Here is an 18,823-nt window from a genome sequence, read left to right on the forward strand (position 1 = left end):
CTTGCTTGCTTGCTTGCTGTGTTGGGTCTTCGTTTCTGTGCGAGGGCTTTCTCTAGTTGCGGCAAGCAGGGGCCACTCTTCATCACGGCGCGCGGGCCTCTCACTGTCATGGCCTCTCTTGCCGCGGAGCACAAGCTCCAGACGCGCAGACTCAGTAGTTGTGGCTCACGGGCCTAGTTGCTGCGCGGCATGTGGGATCTTCCCAGACCAGGGCTCGAACCCGTGTCGCCTGCATTGGCAGGCAGATTCTCAACCACTGCGCCACCAGGGAAGCCCGACTTGGGGGTTTTGGTGAGTTAGGATTCAGTCACTTTGTAGTACTAAGTCCCTAAAACAAGCACTGAGTGGACAACTCCAAACATCTCAATTTACTGAGCAACTTGGACAGCTTACTTGTTTAATCTTTCTGTAGTTGCTTTCTTAGAAATCAAAGGAGGATAATAATCTTTGGTACCCACTTAATGGGTGTAAAATAATGAGAATGTAAATGCTTTGAGTGCCCTGGAGATGAAGAGATAGGGAAAATTCTCTTAATGTATTATTCATATATAATATGGTAAGATGAATCGGTATGGTTTTTTTGAAAACCTGTTATTATTTTAGCACCTCCTCCCTTTTACAAGGGAGGTTGTGTGCCTTAGCAGAAGTTGACTTTGTAACAATTTTATTTGCCAAGACAGGTCCAGCAAATTTACAACGTGGTGGGTTTTCCAAGAGGAAATGTTGAGGTTAGCCCTGTCCTATCCATTTCCTCAATCTGGTGGTGAGTTGTTTTATAACGAATTGTTGGTTGAGGGCAAGTCAAGGATAGTGAAACCAAAGGCAATATCAGTGTTTAGAAGAAAGCTGTCAACTGTTATTCTAGCTATTCCTTACCTGGATGTTTGTCTATTTTCTTTAAAAAATTGAATGGATTTTTAAAATCAGATAGAGCTGGCTGTAAATTCCAAGAAAGAGGCATCACAGTGTCTTAGGGTTGGAAGACCAAAGAAAGAGCTGCTTGATTCTTTGTCCTTTTTTTAAAACCCTACTGCCCTACCCCTTCATCTATTCAGAAGAGAAAAAAATCCCCCACAAGGTCTTCCCCTCTTATCTGGTACCACCTAAATGATATTTTCTTCCCAGGCAAGATGGGAGTCTACCTTTCCTATTATGGTGATGAACTACTGCTGGTGCTTTTTGCCCAATGGAGATCCCCACCTTTTCCACCCTCCATTTGTCTGTTTTCAGCAGGAATCCACAATTTCCCAATTCTTTAGGGAAACAGAGATTCTTGTTTTGTAAGGGGCCTGGGAATTTGTCTAGTCTAACCTCACCCACACTGGGGTCTCCCCAACACAGACGACCTCCCTGGCAGCAGTTTTTCCATTCCATTGATGGTTGCTGAGTAGACAATTAAAATTGTTTAATTTTTCGATGTAGTTGAAACACTATGATGGTTAAATGTTCTTTCTTATAACTCAATGGAAGACTGGTTTCCATTACCACATTGTATTTTCCACTCATGAATCCTGGACTTTCCTTTTGGAATAATCTAGAATATGTGCTGCTTCCCTTTTGTTAGATGGTGGCCTTTCAAATAATTGAAGATGACTATCATTTCTCTCTGACTTTCCCTTTTCCAGGTGAAAACACTGTTGTCTGGTAAGATTCCTTACCAGAATCTTGCTGTCCCTGTTGGTGATTGTATTCCCAGTCAAGATTAAGTTTACCTCTGCTACCATGGCAACCAGCTACTGCTTGTTGTTTCTACTTAGAGGAAACCACCATTTTCCTGTCTTCAGTAGAAAATTCATAATTCAAAAATCAACTTGGTAGTGTCCTTAGAACAAACACACCTCTCTTACTGGTGATCAGCTTAGTTCAGAGAGCACCGAGTTCTTCAACAGTCTATGTGCTGGCCTCCCCATTTTAACTCATGTAACTTATGACAAATGTACTTCGCATATATGTCTGCACTGGTTTTTCTCATTAGGAGAAATAGTGTGACCTGAGACAGAGAGAGACTCTGGACTCAGATGGATTTAGGTTCAAACCCCAGCTCAACCCTTTATTGGCTGTGACCTTGGTTGAGTTATTTACATTTTCAGAGCCTCATTTTACTCATCTCTAAATGGAGATAATGATATCTACCACTTACTGCTGTATAAGAATGAAAATCAATCCAGTTAAATCCCCTAGCCTACTTCCTGGCACATACGAAATACCCAACGATTGGTAGCTGTTATAATCATTTATAATTTGTAGATGGCAACCTGATGCCTGATGCAGCCAGTCCAGCATGCAGGCAACTGTGATGGTTATGGATCATTCAGAGCTTGGAATCCCCGTAGTTGCAAACTCTGAAAAGGGAGTGTCGCAAGTTGGCTTAGTGGGGTATGAATTTTTCTCCGAAGCCCGAGTGATTGGGATAAAGCCAGGGTTCTCAACCAGGAGTGATTTTGCCCCCCAGGGGATATTTGGCAATGTCTAGAGACATTTTTGATTTGCACTACATTCGGGAGGAGGAGAGAAGATGCTCCTGGCAACTAGTGAATAGAAGCCAGGGCTGCTGCCAAATACCCTGTAGTGCCCAGAAGAGCCTCCACATTTATCCAGCCCCAAATGTCAACAGTGCCGGGGTTGAGAAACCCTGGGGTAGAGGGATGGTGGCAGGGTAGCCAGGAGTATTAAGAGGGAATAGGCATGTGCAGCTCTCTGATTGTAAAGAGACCAGGCTTTGAACAAAATATTGAAATAAAATGATGATGATACAGTGTAGGTGTAGCTCTAACCTCATATGGTCAGCCCCATAATCCTAACTTGCCTTCCTAAAATGTCAGTCCTCTCCATCTTCCCAGTGTCATGTGCTGATTAAATAAGTCTTGCCAAAGGTTTGGATGATGTTTTTGCACCTGTTAATCTGTTTTGTTTGTGTTGCCCCCATGTAAAGACATGACTAGCCTAATAGAGCCATCTTGAAGTAGTGATTCTGTCAAAGAAATGGGCAATCCCCCCAAAATGAATTTAAAGTAATATAATAACTTCAGTTCTGTAGTCACACTGTGAAACACGGTAAAGACGACATATAATCTGTAGTACTACTTCTGGAAATCCCCCTTTTCTTCGATGCTTCTAACTTCTCTCTTCCAAAATACCCCTAAAACCTCCTCTGGTAAAATCCCCCCCCAGCCCAAGCCCATCTCTTCCACTTGTCCCTTTTCTCTTGATTGTGTATGGTGAAAACTCAAAGAATCCATTTAGCGATAAGTTGAACCCTTGTTGGGGGCTGGTGAGGGCCTGCAACAGAGCAAGCAAAACCAGCATTCTCTCTATCTGCAGGGAGGAAGAGATGGGAAGACCCACATGAATACTTTTGGCCATAGTTATTTTCTAATAATTTATGGAAATAACTGAAAAAAGATGTTATTAAGCCCATTTCACTGAGGAGAAAATTAAGAGCTAATTCTGTGTTCAAACAACAGGCTGCTTAGGAGATCCCTGGGATGTTTCTTAGGGAAAGACATCTTAGATGTTCAAGTTAAAATTCTGATAGAATCATCTCCCATTGCCGAGAACCTCTGTTTCTAATGACCCAAGATTCAGACCTTCTAGTTCCTTGAATGTTTAGATAAACACATCCCTGGGGAGAGGGAGGGAGAGACAGGATAGAGAGCAAGGAGCATGTCACCATCTCCCACCAGATTATTCTTCTCCATCTGCTGGCAGCTTTCTTATGATCACTAGTTAACATTCATTAAGGCCTCACTATGTGCAAGGTACTGTGATAGGCTCTTTTTACTAATTATTTTATCTTTACAACAAACTTACGAGGTGGGTACTCATAGTAAACTTTTCCAAAGGAGAAACCGGCATTTTGTAAGGCTATGAAAATTGCCCAACTAAATTGCTAGTAAGAAACAGAGTTAGATTTGATCCCAAGTTTTTCTGAGTCTAGAGCCCTTGCTTTTAATTTCTCTTGTTCTGTTTTTGTAGATGCCTACAGCAACCTAAAGAACCCTTTCAGTGAAAGCATTTCCCTTGCTGCACTGTAATTGTCATTTTCTCTTATGGAACATTTTTTCATAGAGGGTAAATTTTGAAATATATTAAGAACCCAGCAGTTTAAATGAAAATCTGAATGAATGTTATGAATTGATTTCTTGTTAGCAAATTTTGTCCATGATCTTTTGGCTTAGGGCAGTGTTTGCCATGACTTCCATTTCTTCTGAATAATAGACTCAGCTCTGTTGAGCCTATTTCTATCAACCTGAAAAATAGAGGTTGGACATACTCCAGATTATTTCATTGTGTTGGAATGTCTTTGTGTTGTTATACCGCAAGTGTATGGGCCATTGGCTGGAAGCTGGAATGGAGTTTTGGGTTTTTTTTCCCTAAACGTTTTCATTATGATTAGGTTGGACCACCTTCCCATAGCATGTATTACAGGGGTATATTTCATCATGCTGAATATATCAGTATGAAATTTTACATATACAGTTGGCTCTAGCTTGCCTTTGCTTTCTGGAATAATGTGTTGATGTCAGCAGTTGTTGGAAGATAGAAAACACCCAGAGCCCATTTCGGCCTCAGTAAGCAACAGAGAAGAGTAAGAGATTACAGTCTTTTCCTCTAACAGATGTGAAAATACAAGGAAAATGAGGGGAGAAGGGGCTAGATGGGCAAGGCGTGGCAGCCTGTAGTGTTTTAATATATTTCAAAATTTATCATATACATTGATCCTAATTTAAAAGGGTATTTTTCAACCTTAAAAGAATGACTTTCACCATAACATAGAACATATAAATTCCCTTTAGAGTCAAAGAATTTCTAAGTTAGGAATGTCTAGCAGTTAAAATACTGCCCTTTACAGTTGAGAGAACTGGGGCCCAAGATTGGTTGAATACTTTGCCTGCTTAGTGGCATATCCAGTACTAGAACTCCACAATCCTGATTCATTGATAATTCATGATAATTGATAATTCATTCCGCCAAGGTTCTTATCCTCAAACTTGTAGTAATTCAGGATAGCAGACCAATTTGTGGCCCAGAGTTGAAGCTCTAAATGTCTGAAGAGTGCTCATAGAATATAATGATGGAGAAGGCCCTAAAGGCTGTCTTTCCATCCCCATCCAGTGCTCAAATGTCCTCTGCACTCTTTGCACTTATCAAGTGTTTCTAGCAGGAGCATTTGTACTCACACAGGTATGAGCAACTTATTGTCTTCAACTGGTCAGGTTAACTTCGGACCATCTGATTTCTTTTGCTCTCAGATTTCCTTCCTTAGAACTTGCAACATTGGAACCACCTAGAATAAATCTAACTCCTCTTCCAAATCTTAGTCATTCATGTATTTGACCTTTTATCTGTAACACCCCCTGCATCATACAGACTGAGCTCTTTAATTTAACAAGCTCTACACCCCCAGCTTCTTTATATTCTGCCTGTCATATGACATATCACTCATTTTCCTTTGATTCCTCTCCTAGCAAATGACATTGCCATCCATCTGCTGTCCATGCAAGGAACTTGGACATCCTTGACTTCTCTCTCTCACTCACGTCCCGCGTTAACCAAAAGGGCCCACAAATTCTTCCTCCTAACTAGCTCTTCCCTCCAGTCACAATTGCATTTGCCTGTCACCATTCAGAAGCGCCGTGTGTCATCTCAAGACTTCTGATACCATCCTGTGCTCCACAGTTCCTTCAACACCAGAAGTCTTCCATTGCTTTTCTTTGCTACTCTTTTGTGAACTTTCATATGTAATTCATTGGACCACAGAGAAAATCTCATTTAGAGCTGCTAGGTAAATAGATCATAATGCCGCAGAAGATTCTTTTGTCCAGGTTTCTGTCTGAGCTGTTTTGTAGATTTGATCTCAAAAGTAGGATTTGATGCCTTTAAAAGCAAGTGACTTGTATAGGGGATGTTAATGAAATGGCCAAAAATTTCCCTATATATGTTCTTAGGAATATAGATTTTGTTATAAAATCTTCAAATTGGCAGCCATTAATTATATACACTTAAGTCTAAGATGTGAATATTTTATCTCGTTTTGTCTCCTATTTTCTTTCCACCATGCAGACCTTGATCCCTTCAAGGCAGTGCTGGTATAGGGTAAATAACTCTTAAGTCCTACCTTTGTGAACCTCAGTTTCCAGGAAATAGTGCTAAAGAGTGGTATCTAAACATGCTCCCACAATTTTAATATTGGCTGCAGACCCTCCTAGTAAACAGGTAAAGGCTAATAAGGAAACTGGCAATTGAGGCAATGTGGTGTATTGGGAGGAGCAACAGATGTGAAGTGAGACCAGGGTTCTAGTCCCAGCTCTGCCACTTACTGGTGGGACAAAGCCACCAATCTTCTGCATATGCAGTGTGGACCATTATAATAACAACTTCACCTGTTTCCTATGAGGATTAGATGATCAAAGTGTCTGAAAGTGCTTTGTAAAATGTAACGTGCAGTTCATATATTAGTTAGTATTCATGTTTGTTATTAACATTGATAATATTGATAAAAGTAGAATATCTGTAATTTATAAATAATACATGTCTGATAATAATAAATTATAGGTAATAAACATGAAATTATTGTAGAATGTAATAGGTACTTCAGAACAAAGCAGCTATTTCTCCTAGAAGATTTAATTTGGGGGTTTTCTAACCGTAAAGTTTCACTCCAAAGGTGTGCCAGTGGTGAGCTTGCTGGTTCATAGAGCCAGGTGGCCACCTTTGTGTCTTCCCTACCCACGTAGCTGCCAAGAGCAGCTTTGGGGGCCTCTACAGCGGCTCTGAGAGATTTTCCACACAATAGCTTGTTCACCCTCCATGCTGGGTTTATGAGATCATAGCCAAGGTAGTAAATTATAAGATGCTATAATTCACTTTCCATAGGTGGTCTTGGCTGCATTCCACAGACTTTTGGCTGAATGGTGGCTGATTTTGACGCACTGGCACGAAGTCAGAAATTCAGCCCAGATGACTGGTTTGCTGAGCGATGAGCAATAGTGTCAACAGATGAGCCGTTTGCTTTTTCTGTGGAGGACTTTTGTGTTCACTTCGTGTGTAGTTTCTAGTGTTTTGAGTATTTTTGAAGCGATGGAGAAACAGTAATTGTAGGTATTTTTCAGAGCTAGAGGTTAGAAATATTTGATGTACCTGTCAAGCTTCTTAATTTAATCTCTGTTCGTTGCCATACACCAAAGTTGAGGGTCAGTTTTTAAAATCTGAATTCAGGATTGCTCCCCCAATTAGCACGTCTAATGGTTGGCAGATTTTATGTGCTAAAACTCTGGCAGGGCTCTTTATGTGCATTTTATTATTTTTTCAAAAAGAGGGGGGAAAAAAACTGGCACTAATCTTGAGCCTAAAGTAACTTCATGTTTACCACAGCATTTCAAATACTATGTAAGAATTTGGCTCTGTGTCCCAAAGCACAGTAATTTTTTTCCTCTTGGTTCCAGCGCTCCTCAATTCCACGGGATCCAAGCCAGACAAGTAATGGAAGCCAAGTGGCGCTTCATGTTTGCTGTGTAGATTCTGACAAATGTAGAGTAATTCTTCTATTCCTCAAAGCTGTTGCATCTTTGGCTCCAGAACAATTGAGGTTGCAGGCTAAGCATTTAAAATCCTCATCAGCCTAAGATGTAAACATACACTATTTTTCAATATTTTTTAAGGAAGGAATGAATTACACAAGTGTTTGCTACAATTTCTGAACCTTTCCTGTCAAAATGTCTGTCATTTATTCATAAGTTTATGTTGTAGGGAACTGTTTTAAAATACGTGTTTGACTTGTGTGTGTACAGTACAAATTACTTTGCATTCATCTCTGCTATGTGGGGTGTGTGTGTGTTTGTGTGTTTTGGTGGTGGTAGGTTAGTGTAGAGGAATGTTCTGCTTGTTCTGCTGTGTTTAAAAATTTAGCTTTCTTAGAACAGATGTTAGCATAATTAACTACTACTTACTGAAATCGGCTGGCAAGAATGAATTACACGTCACTTAGTGTACCCCGTTACGCCCACTGGGGCATAGCTAGGATAATTCTGAAAATCACTTCTCCAGATCTTGGCCCTGCACACCCACTTTTGGTTCTCTAGTGACTGAGATTGAATCGTGAAATAATACTTTAGTTAGTAATCTAGTAAGATTTAATTGGTATGGTTGAAATATAGGAGAATTTTATCTTCAAAGTCAATGGCAGAGGTAGAGTGAGTGTCTGACCATTACAACTTCAGAGCAATTTATCTAAAGGAATTAACAGACTGAGTCAGTTAATTCTGAAGCACTCAGTTTAACTCAAGTATTTACACTTTCTTTAGCTGAAAAGTTTTGAAGTGGTCATTATTATGAGACAGTCTGAAACTTAGGTACATGCTGTGGTAGATACTAAGAAATCTTTTTAGGAACTGACGTGGAGGGAACAGTAAGCAGAATTGGTCAAGGAATTGCTAGTTGTCTAAAACCTCTCAACTCAACCAGATAATATGATCTGGCTACTTCAGTTGTATAGTATATCCCACATGTATCCTTTTAACTAGAATTAAGGTAGAAGGTTTCTGAGCTTAAGAAAGGCAGGTGCAATCTCTGAGGGAATTCAATTTAATACATTTAAAAGCTAATTTTTAAATTTAGCTGAAGATTCCTTTATGTTAAATGAGTGTTTGGGGGGGGCGTGGTTTGAATAAAACTTGTAGTTGTATAAATAACAGGTATTCCTCTGGTCTCCTTGGTTTCTGTGGCCACCTATGTTCCTCTGCTCCTCTTTTCCCCATCCCTTTCCTTGGGAGGGAATCAAAAAATTCTAAGCAAGCCCTGGAATTGTCCAGGGGCCTTAAAGGCCCAATGCATTTCATATAAATTCTCATTTAGGCAAGCATAGATATTCAGATAGGCAAAGCTTAGAACCGATTTGAGTATATAATCTTTTATGAACATCTTATACATACCATCCATGATGAACATGTTATACATACCGTTCATAGCCAGGAAATGGAAGTGTTCTTTATATTACAAAGTGAAATGGATATTGAGCCATTTAACTTTGTAGTTCAGGTGAAAGCTGTGGGGCTTACATTATCCAGCTATTGCTTTTATTCTCTACTTTCATAGATACAGACATAGGCCAAGTAATTCTCAGTGCCCCAAACATTAATTCCATGCTTTTAAATCAGCCTCAACTCTTTTTAAAAAATAAAGTCTAATATTCACTTCCTAGTATCCAAAATCTTTTAGGGAATAAAGTAGAGAACAAATAAACAAATAAAATTGTAAAAAATAAATAAACCAATTATTCATGTTTATACAGGTCAGAGATCATGACAGCAGATTTTGAAGTAAGACCAGATTTCAAGAGTTAAATCAGCCTCCCTCTTGAGTCAGAAGAAAGTATCTGCTAGCAATTGTCTGTTTTTATTTATTTATTTATTTATTTATTTTCACTTTAATATTTTAATACGTCTCTCTTCTAAATATAATTCTGTCACATATTTTTTACACCTATATAAACAGCTTAATAAGTTATTTTAAGAAATAGGAATGAAATTAAAGGAAATAACACCTTACGTTTTTATTAATTAGCTAAAGCAAAATAATCAAAAATAAGAGTAATGGGGCTTCCCTGGTGGCGCAGTGGTTGCGCGTCCGCCTGCCGATGCAGGGGAACCGGGTTCGCGCCCCGGTATGATGAACTCTTATACAAGTGCACCATTTTCTACAACAAAGAAAAATAACACTTTCAAGAAAGTAAATAATTGTAAGAATATAAATAATGTACTTTGTTTAAACAGCTCTATAGTTTACCTGGATCAGCCTTATTGCATATATTTCATAACAGTTTAAAAATTTCTCCAGATATAAATGTTAAGTCCCCAAATTTATAACATTGTATATCACATTTCATTCCAGAAGAGAAAATGACCTGGTCTCAGGGATAGTTGCTTACAGCTTGGATATTTTGTAAACTTTTATATGAAGTATTAATACAATTTCTTTCATTCAGACAATTAAAACAATTTTCCTGGAATATAGTAGGGAACAAAATGTATAGAAATCTTATAGTTAAAGGGGATCAAATCAGACAGCAAAGATTTCCCAGACCATAAAATCTATGAAGACAGGAAGCAAGTGATTTAACTTTCAAGATGTTAATTTACAGATCTAACTATCCATTTATGTTTGACATTAAAACAAATTTTGGATAAGTACTGTTACAGCATTTTTTTTTTTAGGGACAATCTTATACTGGTTGGGTTATTCTGTCAGTTATTATATATTCATTATTAGATCATATAATTAATGGGAGTCTAAGCTTTGTTTCATTTCATTAATTGTAAGGGTGTGTTTTTATTTTTTAAAAATGTTTTTCTTCCAGTTTTATTGAGATATAGTTGACGTACAGCACTGTGTAAGTTTAAGGGTTACAGGATAATGATTTGACTTACATATATCATGAAATGATTGTGTTTTTAAATCAGTGTGTATAGTTTTGTTTTTTTCATTTTTGTTAGCTAAGATGCCTTTATAAAAATAAAATTCCCTAAAATATTTCTGAAATGTTTGACCATTTTTAATTAAAATCATTACTTTTGGGCTTCCCTGGTGGCGCAGTGGTTGAGAGTCCGCCTGCCGATGCAGGGGACACGGGTTCGTGCCCCCGTCCGGGAAGATCCCACATGCCGCGGAGCGGCTGGGCCGGTGAGCCATGGCCGCTGAGCCTGCGTACCGCAAAAAAAAAAAAAAAAAAATCGTTACTTTTTCAATTAGAGAGGTTCTGGTTATTAATGCTTGTAAACATGAATTACCCTTTTAATTGGTCTGTTTTCCACATTCCTTCCCCTTGGAGCCCAAAGCACATTAATCCTGAAATATCATTTCGGTTGCAAGAAGACAGTCTTCCTCTAATTTAGGTGAAGGCTATTCTGATAATGGAGACTGCACAGGCTCTTTGGAGACCCCATTGCCTTCTCCCTTCCTTCCGGGGCACCGTGTTGCTCATGTCTGGCCTTGTGGCTACCTATAAGATACCAACAGTGTCTTAGAAGGAAAGATTCCCCCAAATAAAAGTTCTTTGTTATTTGTGGGTCTCTTCATGTCGCTGTACAAAGTGAAGCTGAGACTGTTGGGAACAGAAGCCAAGGCCCCCCTAGAGAACTAGACCCCTGGTCAGAGAAAGCAAAGGGCTGTAACAAGGTTAGGGCTGTGCAGCATTTTCACCTAGTAAATGATCTGTTCTTAAATTTGATGCTCAAACACAGACCGAACGATTGGCCTTCAGTATCCTCAGATCAACCAGCCAGGGATTGATCTGCTGATCAGGAGGGCCGACTATATTGTGCCATTTTATAGAAGGGACTTGAGCATCCTCAGAATTTGGTATCCATAGGGGCCGTGGAAGCAATCCTCCACGGATACAGAGGGACGACTGTATTGTGGTTTTCTAGATAGCCTCTGACCCAGCACATGCTCTTCTTCAGCGCCTTCCCTACTCCTGTCCCCTTTTCCACCTGGCTAACTAACACCTGCTCTCTTTGAAGTCTAAGTCCAGGCCTCGGGCAGGCAGCTCTCCCAGCCCCCTTCACAAATGATGCCTCCTGTGCAACATCTGTAAGGGCACGTTTCAATCAGGATGGACTTCTGTGCCAACTTCTCACCCTCCCACACTCGACTGTGAGCAACTCAGGGTCTGGGACTGTCATTTGTCTCTATCTTTAGGTTGCACAGTGCCCGCATAATAGTAATACTCCTAGATAACTGCTAAAGGAATCTTCTTTACTTGTAATAAAGCAAAGAAATAAATAGTCTGTGTTGGCTTAAACGGAGACCATGTGTCATGTCAGCATGTTGTTTTAATTTTATTTTAACTTTTCTAGGAGGCAACCAAGTCTTGTGTCTCTGTCCAACTCTCTAATTAAAGGTTCTGGCGGGAGTAGGGGCTAATGATTTGATGTTGACTCAACTTTGAGCATGATAGCGGTAGTGGTTGGCCAGATAGTAATTTGTAAACTGGACAGCCATTTGAGATGCCATAACAGGAAGCTGACTGGAGTCAATGAATATTCTTCCAAAAGAAGTACAGGTTTAGTCATTGTTCACTTACATTTTTATTCAAGGTTGCATTGTAATGATGACTGGAATTTTTGCCTCATTCTAGTGAATTCGTTTCTCCTGCCTTCCAAATATCTGACTATGGCCCTTTCTCAGGTAATGTCAGGGTAAATATAGTATCACCACAACTATAATTACTTTTCCTGTAATTATTTATGTATTGTCTGTTTTCCCCATTATTTTTACATTCCACGTGGCTGGTGTCTGTTAGGTTCCCTCAAGCACCTAACAGTGCTTCGTGCGTAGTAGGTATTCAAGACATAGTTGGTGAACGCAGTATGAGCCTTAGTGATGTATGTCACTGAAGGGTCACTGAATTTTTAAAGAGGCTTGTGTTTGTGCAGTTTTTCCCAGCCCCGAATTAGAAGTCTTATTGATTTCACATCACTTTAAAATTAAATGTTGTATAGTGTCAGATTTCACAGTTCTCTGCTATTGTGGAGAGACGGAGGCCAAAAATACTGTGTTGAAATACAGATTAAAAAAAGGAAAAAAAATGGCCTATGTCTGACACGGTAAAGAGAACTGGCCTCAAAATGGGGTGGTGTTTTCAAAGAGTAGCTTGTGTTTTATAACTTCTGTGCCTACTCCAAAAGTTGTGTTAACCTACCATAAACTAACCAGTCCATAGTGCCTGGGCATATTCATTTTGGGCCAGACTGCTCTGTCTATGAAATTGTACTGATGTAGAAGTAGCTTTGGGCCACTTGTTTTCAACTAAGTGCTACGAATGGGTAGAGGGGACATTTATAATATGTGCCGAAGCAGCTGGGTGATATTACATTACTGTCCTAGGAATACTGAGGAGTGGTTATTTTTAGCTTTCACCTGAGCAAACATGACTCAGTTTGTTGACCTGAATCCATCTAGTTCCTTCTTAAGTACACAAACTATTAATCCCTAGAACCACGCTGGCGACTGAGGCCTTCCTTACGTATAACTGTTGGTTAGTTGACTGTGGCTTGCTCAAAGGTCACAGATAATTTCAGCTTCTCCCATTTCATTCTTTTCTCTTACAATAAAATCCCTCACACTTTTTAAAAATTTAAAGACATAAATCAAAGTTCTTTTGATTTTAGACACTGCTTTGTGATCTGTGTAGTCACATTGTTGGCTATAGCTGGTGAAAACACCTTCTATAGTAGGCAACCAGCTAAGAGCTATAGACTTTGTTTTTGGCTTACTTTGATATGCTTTCTACATAAGAAACACCTGGAAATTCACTTTTAGCTGGAGTAGGAAGTTGTCTTGAACTGTAAACATATTATTCAGGGAACATTAACTGTCCATGTTTGAATATCAGAATGTCTGTTTACTTTCTCAAATGATACAAGGGTTTCGCCTTTTGAGCATTATTAGAAATGGAAAATGTTGAATTATCTTCAGGTTGTTATACAAAAGGTTTTTTAGACTAGATTTATTCAAGTGAAGAAAAATACTTGTGGTTCTTATAGTATAGCTTGAGATGCACTTGTGGCTTCCCAAGTTCATTGCCATGCTATTTATGAAAATATTAGTATTCCTGGGATTTTTTTCTTTATGCAAAAAGACACTAGACTAATGAAAGAATGAAAATAATTCAGGCTGCTACAAAGGCAGGCGTTCACCGTGTCCATTAAAAATGCAGCCTTTGTGCCTGTAAAGTGTCCAGCTTCTCTGTTATTAAGTTTGGAATGTGGTTTTGGAGGTTAACTAGGAACTCAGATAGTTATTTTTCATTTTGGTCTAAGGAGGGAGAGACTTGTTTTTCAAAAGGAAAAAAAAATAAATGAAAAAAGGTTAGGTTCATTTTGGAAGAATAGAAGTTTTAAAATGTAGTAACTATTTTCTGCAGCAAATAGTCAGTTTGAGTATGTTAGCCAAAAATAGAATTCATGACTTTTGTCTCCCGGTTTATTCTCCGACCACATTAAAAGAAGTTTAGTTAAATGTGCCATTTGGTCTTTGTAATGTTGGTGGGCTATTTAGCAGAGTCAGGATAACCAAAGTTTGATTGGTTCATATTTCTAATAATACGTGAGATGTCTGATTTTAGATGGATTAGGTGTAAAATGTATTCATGATACAGTTTTGAGTTTTAAAGAAAAACTTCCCTGGCATGGATTAGTGGTGGCTCTGTGTTGTGGTATTCAGGATACTACACTGAAGAACTTTCAGCTAGAGTTTAGCAGTGCTGTGTTTTCTGGTAAGTTTTAGTAGGCATCAACCCAACTTTCTGGGAACATAACATTTTACTACTCAAAATTTACTGTTAGGATTGATATTTAGGGATAGAAAAATGTGTATTTGAGCACTAGAAGCAGGGCAAAGTATTACTAATACACACTCTTGTGTCATAAATGACTCTTCCTCTTGCTTTACATATTCCTCTAGTTGCTATTTGATCTCTGTCAAGTAAGAGATGATTTCTGTTCATAAAGGGTCTGGAAGCACTGTGTGTCAAGTATCATATGTGCAAAATTAAACATATTTAAACCATGCACATAAACCAGATTTATGTTTTCCTTCCACTACTTTCAGAGAAAAGTTTTATAAATAGATTTAAAAATATATTGTAGTAGAAGGATCTACATGAAGAAAACTGTGAAAATTTTCAAAGAGATATTAAAATGGACTGCAGTTAATAGAGAAGTGATCACTGTTCTTGGGTGGGAAAACTAAATGTCAGGAAAGGATGCCAACTCTGTCCACATTAATTTATAGATGTAATGTAATTTCAATCAGATCCCAGCAAAAAATATAAACATGAAATGGCATGGGGGAGGGGTTTTACTCTATCAGATGTTGATATAAACCATCAGTTTACATGACTTAAAACCATGTTGTGTTGGGCCATGAATTTACAGTCCAATACATGGAAATAGACTAGATTGTACAGAAATATCTATTTGTATACATAAGATAAAGGTGCTGTCATAAAGCAACAAAAAAGGAGAGTTTGTTCAGTAAAGAATAATTTAAATATTTAGAAAAATGAAACTAGATTCTCACCTCATCCCTTATATCAAAACAAATTCCAGGTGGATCAACTATTTAAATATTAAAAAAATGAAATTGTTAAAAATGACTAGAAGGTAAAAGTTTATTGAATTGGGAGATTAGAAAGTCTCTCTATACACAGAAGAATGGAAAAAACATAAAAGTGTGATTGTACATGAGATCTGGGATTTCTCTGTATTAAAATATGCCGTAAACAAATTGAGACAGCAGAGGGGAAAGTTGAGGTAAATCACTAGCAAAACATATTAGGCAAAGAATTATTCTTATTTATAGACAACCTTTACAAAACAAGGGGTGGGGGGTTATAGGTAAATTAGAAGGGTGTATCGTGGGGCTTCCCTGGTGGTGCAGTGGTTGAGAGTCCGCCTGCTGATGCAGGGGACACGGGTTCTTGCCCTGGTCCGGGAAAATCCCACATGCCGCGGAGCAGCTGGGCCCATGAGCCATGGCCGCTGAACCTGCGCGTCCGGAGCCTGTGCTCCGCAACGGGAGAGGCCACAGCAGTGAGAGGCCCGCGTAACGCAAAAAAAAAAAAACAAAGGGGGGTGTATCGTGTGATTATTTTGCAACCACTAGTTGAAAAATTTTAATTACATAGAAAATATTTATAATATAATAGATAAAATTTTATATTTTTTCATGTACTTTCAAGCACTGTTCTGAATACTTTTCATGTGTTAATTTGTTTAATGTATACAACGACTCAGAGAGTGTGACAAGATCTGAGACATCGAGGAAGTGATTCCAAGGGAAATCGAAGCCAATGACATTGTGTCTTCTGTCCACAGTCCCCTCCCCTCCATGGAGATGAGTCCTTGGTTCCAGTTCATGCTGTTTATCCTGCAGCTGGACACTGCATTCAAGCTATTATTGTTGCCATTTAAGAGATAACAAGACTAATACACAGACAGGTTTAGAAATTCACCCCAAACTTTGCTAGCTTGGATTCATGGTGACACAACCAGAAATGAGAGAGCCAGGCAAGTTGGCTTCACAGCTTGTGTTATTTACCACTGTTCTACTCTACTTTGCTAAGTGATTAAAAAGAAGAAGCTACAAATAGGTATGACCCTATTTTGTAATAATGTGTGTTAATATTAGTATGTATTTTAAAGTTATACAAATTAATTCCTCTATAAATTTGTATCTAGTTACAAACTCATAGAAAAGACAGATAATACTCTGATATTTTTCCAACAGTGGTTACTTCTCTTTAGTGGGATTTTGGGTAAATGTTGTTTTGAATGTCAACATTTCTGTATTTTGCAAATTTTCTGTTATAATTATGTGACCATTTTATAATCACAGAATTGTGTTGTTAATGTTATATATTTCAAGTTTGATGATCCCTCTTGAAATGCATGTATCGTATTTTAGTATACCCTTGAAGTGTCAGTCAGTGTTTGGGTTCCATTCTCTGACAGGTACATTAAATGGGGGCCCAAAGTCAGAAAAATTCTTTCTCTCAATCAAAAGCAGTGTTGTAGAATTTCAGAGTTAAGAAGAATCTTAGAAACTAGCCATCTTGGTTGAATTTTAGAAGCCAGCCATCTTATTTCTCAGATGAGGATCCTGAACCTACTATAGATTTAACCAATTTACCCAAAATTACCTGAGAGTAAGTCATACAACCAGGCTTCAGATCCAGGTCTTCTGACTTCAGACACTGTGTTCTGTGAAGCCCCAGAGGTCTCCAAGCCCTCAGGCAGGTGGAATGTGAAGCACAGTTGATTTTTGTGACATTTGTTTAGAATGAGGAGGTAACTGAACAAAACTGAAGAAAACAAATGTATTCTTTCAATAAATAAAAGTCACTGAGAACAATGGGAAGGCTCTTGGGGATGCTTTATGATGCCTCTGGAGGTCACTGAAGGATCCTCACCCGGATTTGGGAGATCTCTTGGTATTAATGACCTCAAGTTATAGAAGGTGGTGTGAAAAATGGAGAGAGGACAGTGGTGGAAAGAATATTAGACAGAAATAGGCACTTCCGTGGATGATTCTTCTAAAACAGGAAAATATTCTCTTTTCAGCTCCTGGACCCACAACGGCAGTGTCCTACATGTCAGTGAAATGCGTGGATGTCCGTAAAAACCATCACAAGACAAAATGGTTAATGCCTTGGGGACCCAACCAGTGTGACAAGATCCGAGACATTGAGGAAGCGATTCCAAGGGAAATCGAAGCCAATGACATTGTGTTTTCTGTTCACATTCCCCTCCCCTCCATGGAGATGAGTCCGTGGTTCCAGTTCATGCTGTTTATCCTGCAGCTGGACATTGCATTCAAGCTGAACAACCAAATCAGTAAGTGCATCCTCCCCATCCCTCTCCTATCCTGGAGAATTTCTCTCTTCAGGCTTTTCAGAGCCAGTTATAATAACAGTAAAATAATAGTATTACTAGTGACAATTATCGACTGCTTTCTACTTACTAGACACTTTTCTGAGTACTCTACCTGAATTAACCCATTTAATTCCTAGAGGTAGGTCTTATTTCATTTTACACACAGAAAACTCAGGCATCAGTGAGACTGCCCAAAGTCAGAAGGCTAGAGAGTGGAAGAGCTGGAATTCAAAGTCAGGTGGCCAGAGCCCTGCCCTAACCAAGTTTCATCACCTCTCTAGTGCTGAGAGGGAGCTCATCCTAGTGGAGTGATTTGAGGGTTTCTGAAAGGTCCCATCTTTCCAAATGTCTTTTCTGGCTGGGCTTTGAGTGAAGCCATTGCCTTAGAAAAATATACCTGTCAGAATGGGAACACCAACCCACGAGCACCCATTTTCCCACAAACCGGGTTATTTTTCTAGCTTACTCAATTGTGATTCAAGACTCTGAGGGCATGAGGCATATAAACATTTTGTGAGGAGGACATTATTGGGTGATTTTGGAGAGGAAGATCCACTTGTGGCATCTGAGGACAGTATAAGGAATCTGAAATTGAGAAGGAAGAGAACATTTTTTACTGAAGCAGGATCATGGGTGAGAGTGAAAGAGAAAAAGGTGTGTTGAAGGCAGCTCTGCCTAGGGCCTGTCCATGGATTAAAGCACTTTTCAATTCTAATTTTCCTTTATCAACAATTATCTTGATACACAATCATATTGATTTTACTCTGTTTAGGAGTTGGAGCAGTATATGTGCCTGATTGACATTTTATCTGGAACAGATTATGCTAAGATAATTTTTCAGAATGTAGAGTTTCCACCTGACCCCTAATTCATTCAGTCTCTTACCCATTATTTCAAACTGTTTTTGAGTACCCACTACGGCCGCATACCAAATTGATGGCTGGACATGTGGTTACATGTGAAGACACTGTCCTTCAAGGGGCTTATAGTTAAGTGGAAATGACAGGCAAATAACCAGTCATTACAGTATAGTGTGCTAGGTGCTGTGACCAAGGTATACCCAGGAGCTGTGGGAGCATAAAGAAAAGGCTTCAGAGCAGAGAAAGGGAAGGCTGCCTTGGTGCACACACGTGCGCGCGCACGCCTGCGCGCATGTGTGTGTGGGTGTGTGTGTGTGTAGAGGTGAGCAGACACATCTTTGAGGTGAGTGTTAAATAGTGAAAACCCTGACAAGGAGTTGGGGTGAGGGTGGGTGCAAGTGTAAGAGCACTTTAGGTAGAAGTAATGGCTGATGGGCACATCTGGACCTTCATAACAGCATTCAAGTGGTACTTCCCACATCCCTATTCCCTTGCCTATTGACTTGCTTACTCATTCATTGCTTGCGTAAC

At 39.1% G+C, this 18,823-nt stretch overlaps 1 protein-coding gene across 5 annotated transcripts in view; it reads left to right on the plus strand.

Moving 5' to 3' along the window:
- Positions 1 to 18,823, plus strand: part of WLS (Wnt ligand secretion mediator) — a 108,546-nt gene that overhangs the window by 21,195 nt on the left and 68,528 nt on the right. For 4 of the 5 annotated variants that reach the window (XM_028489270.2, XM_007118735.3, XM_007118734.4 and 1 more), the window contains exon 2: positions 17,121 to 17,393. In XM_028489270.2, coding sequence (XP_028345071.1) covers positions 17,121 to 17,393 — 273 coding nt within the window. Of the gene's footprint in view, positions 1 to 15,875; positions 16,151 to 17,120; positions 17,394 to 18,823 lie in introns of all 5 variants that reach the window. The other variant, XM_028489271.2, reaches the window with a different exon arrangement.

Source organism: Physeter macrocephalus, chromosome 4, assembly GCF_002837175.3.
Source record: "Physeter macrocephalus isolate SW-GA chromosome 4, ASM283717v5, whole genome shotgun sequence".
In the NCBI taxonomy this organism is placed as follows: domain Eukaryota; kingdom Metazoa; phylum Chordata; class Mammalia; order Artiodactyla; family Physeteridae; genus Physeter; species Physeter macrocephalus.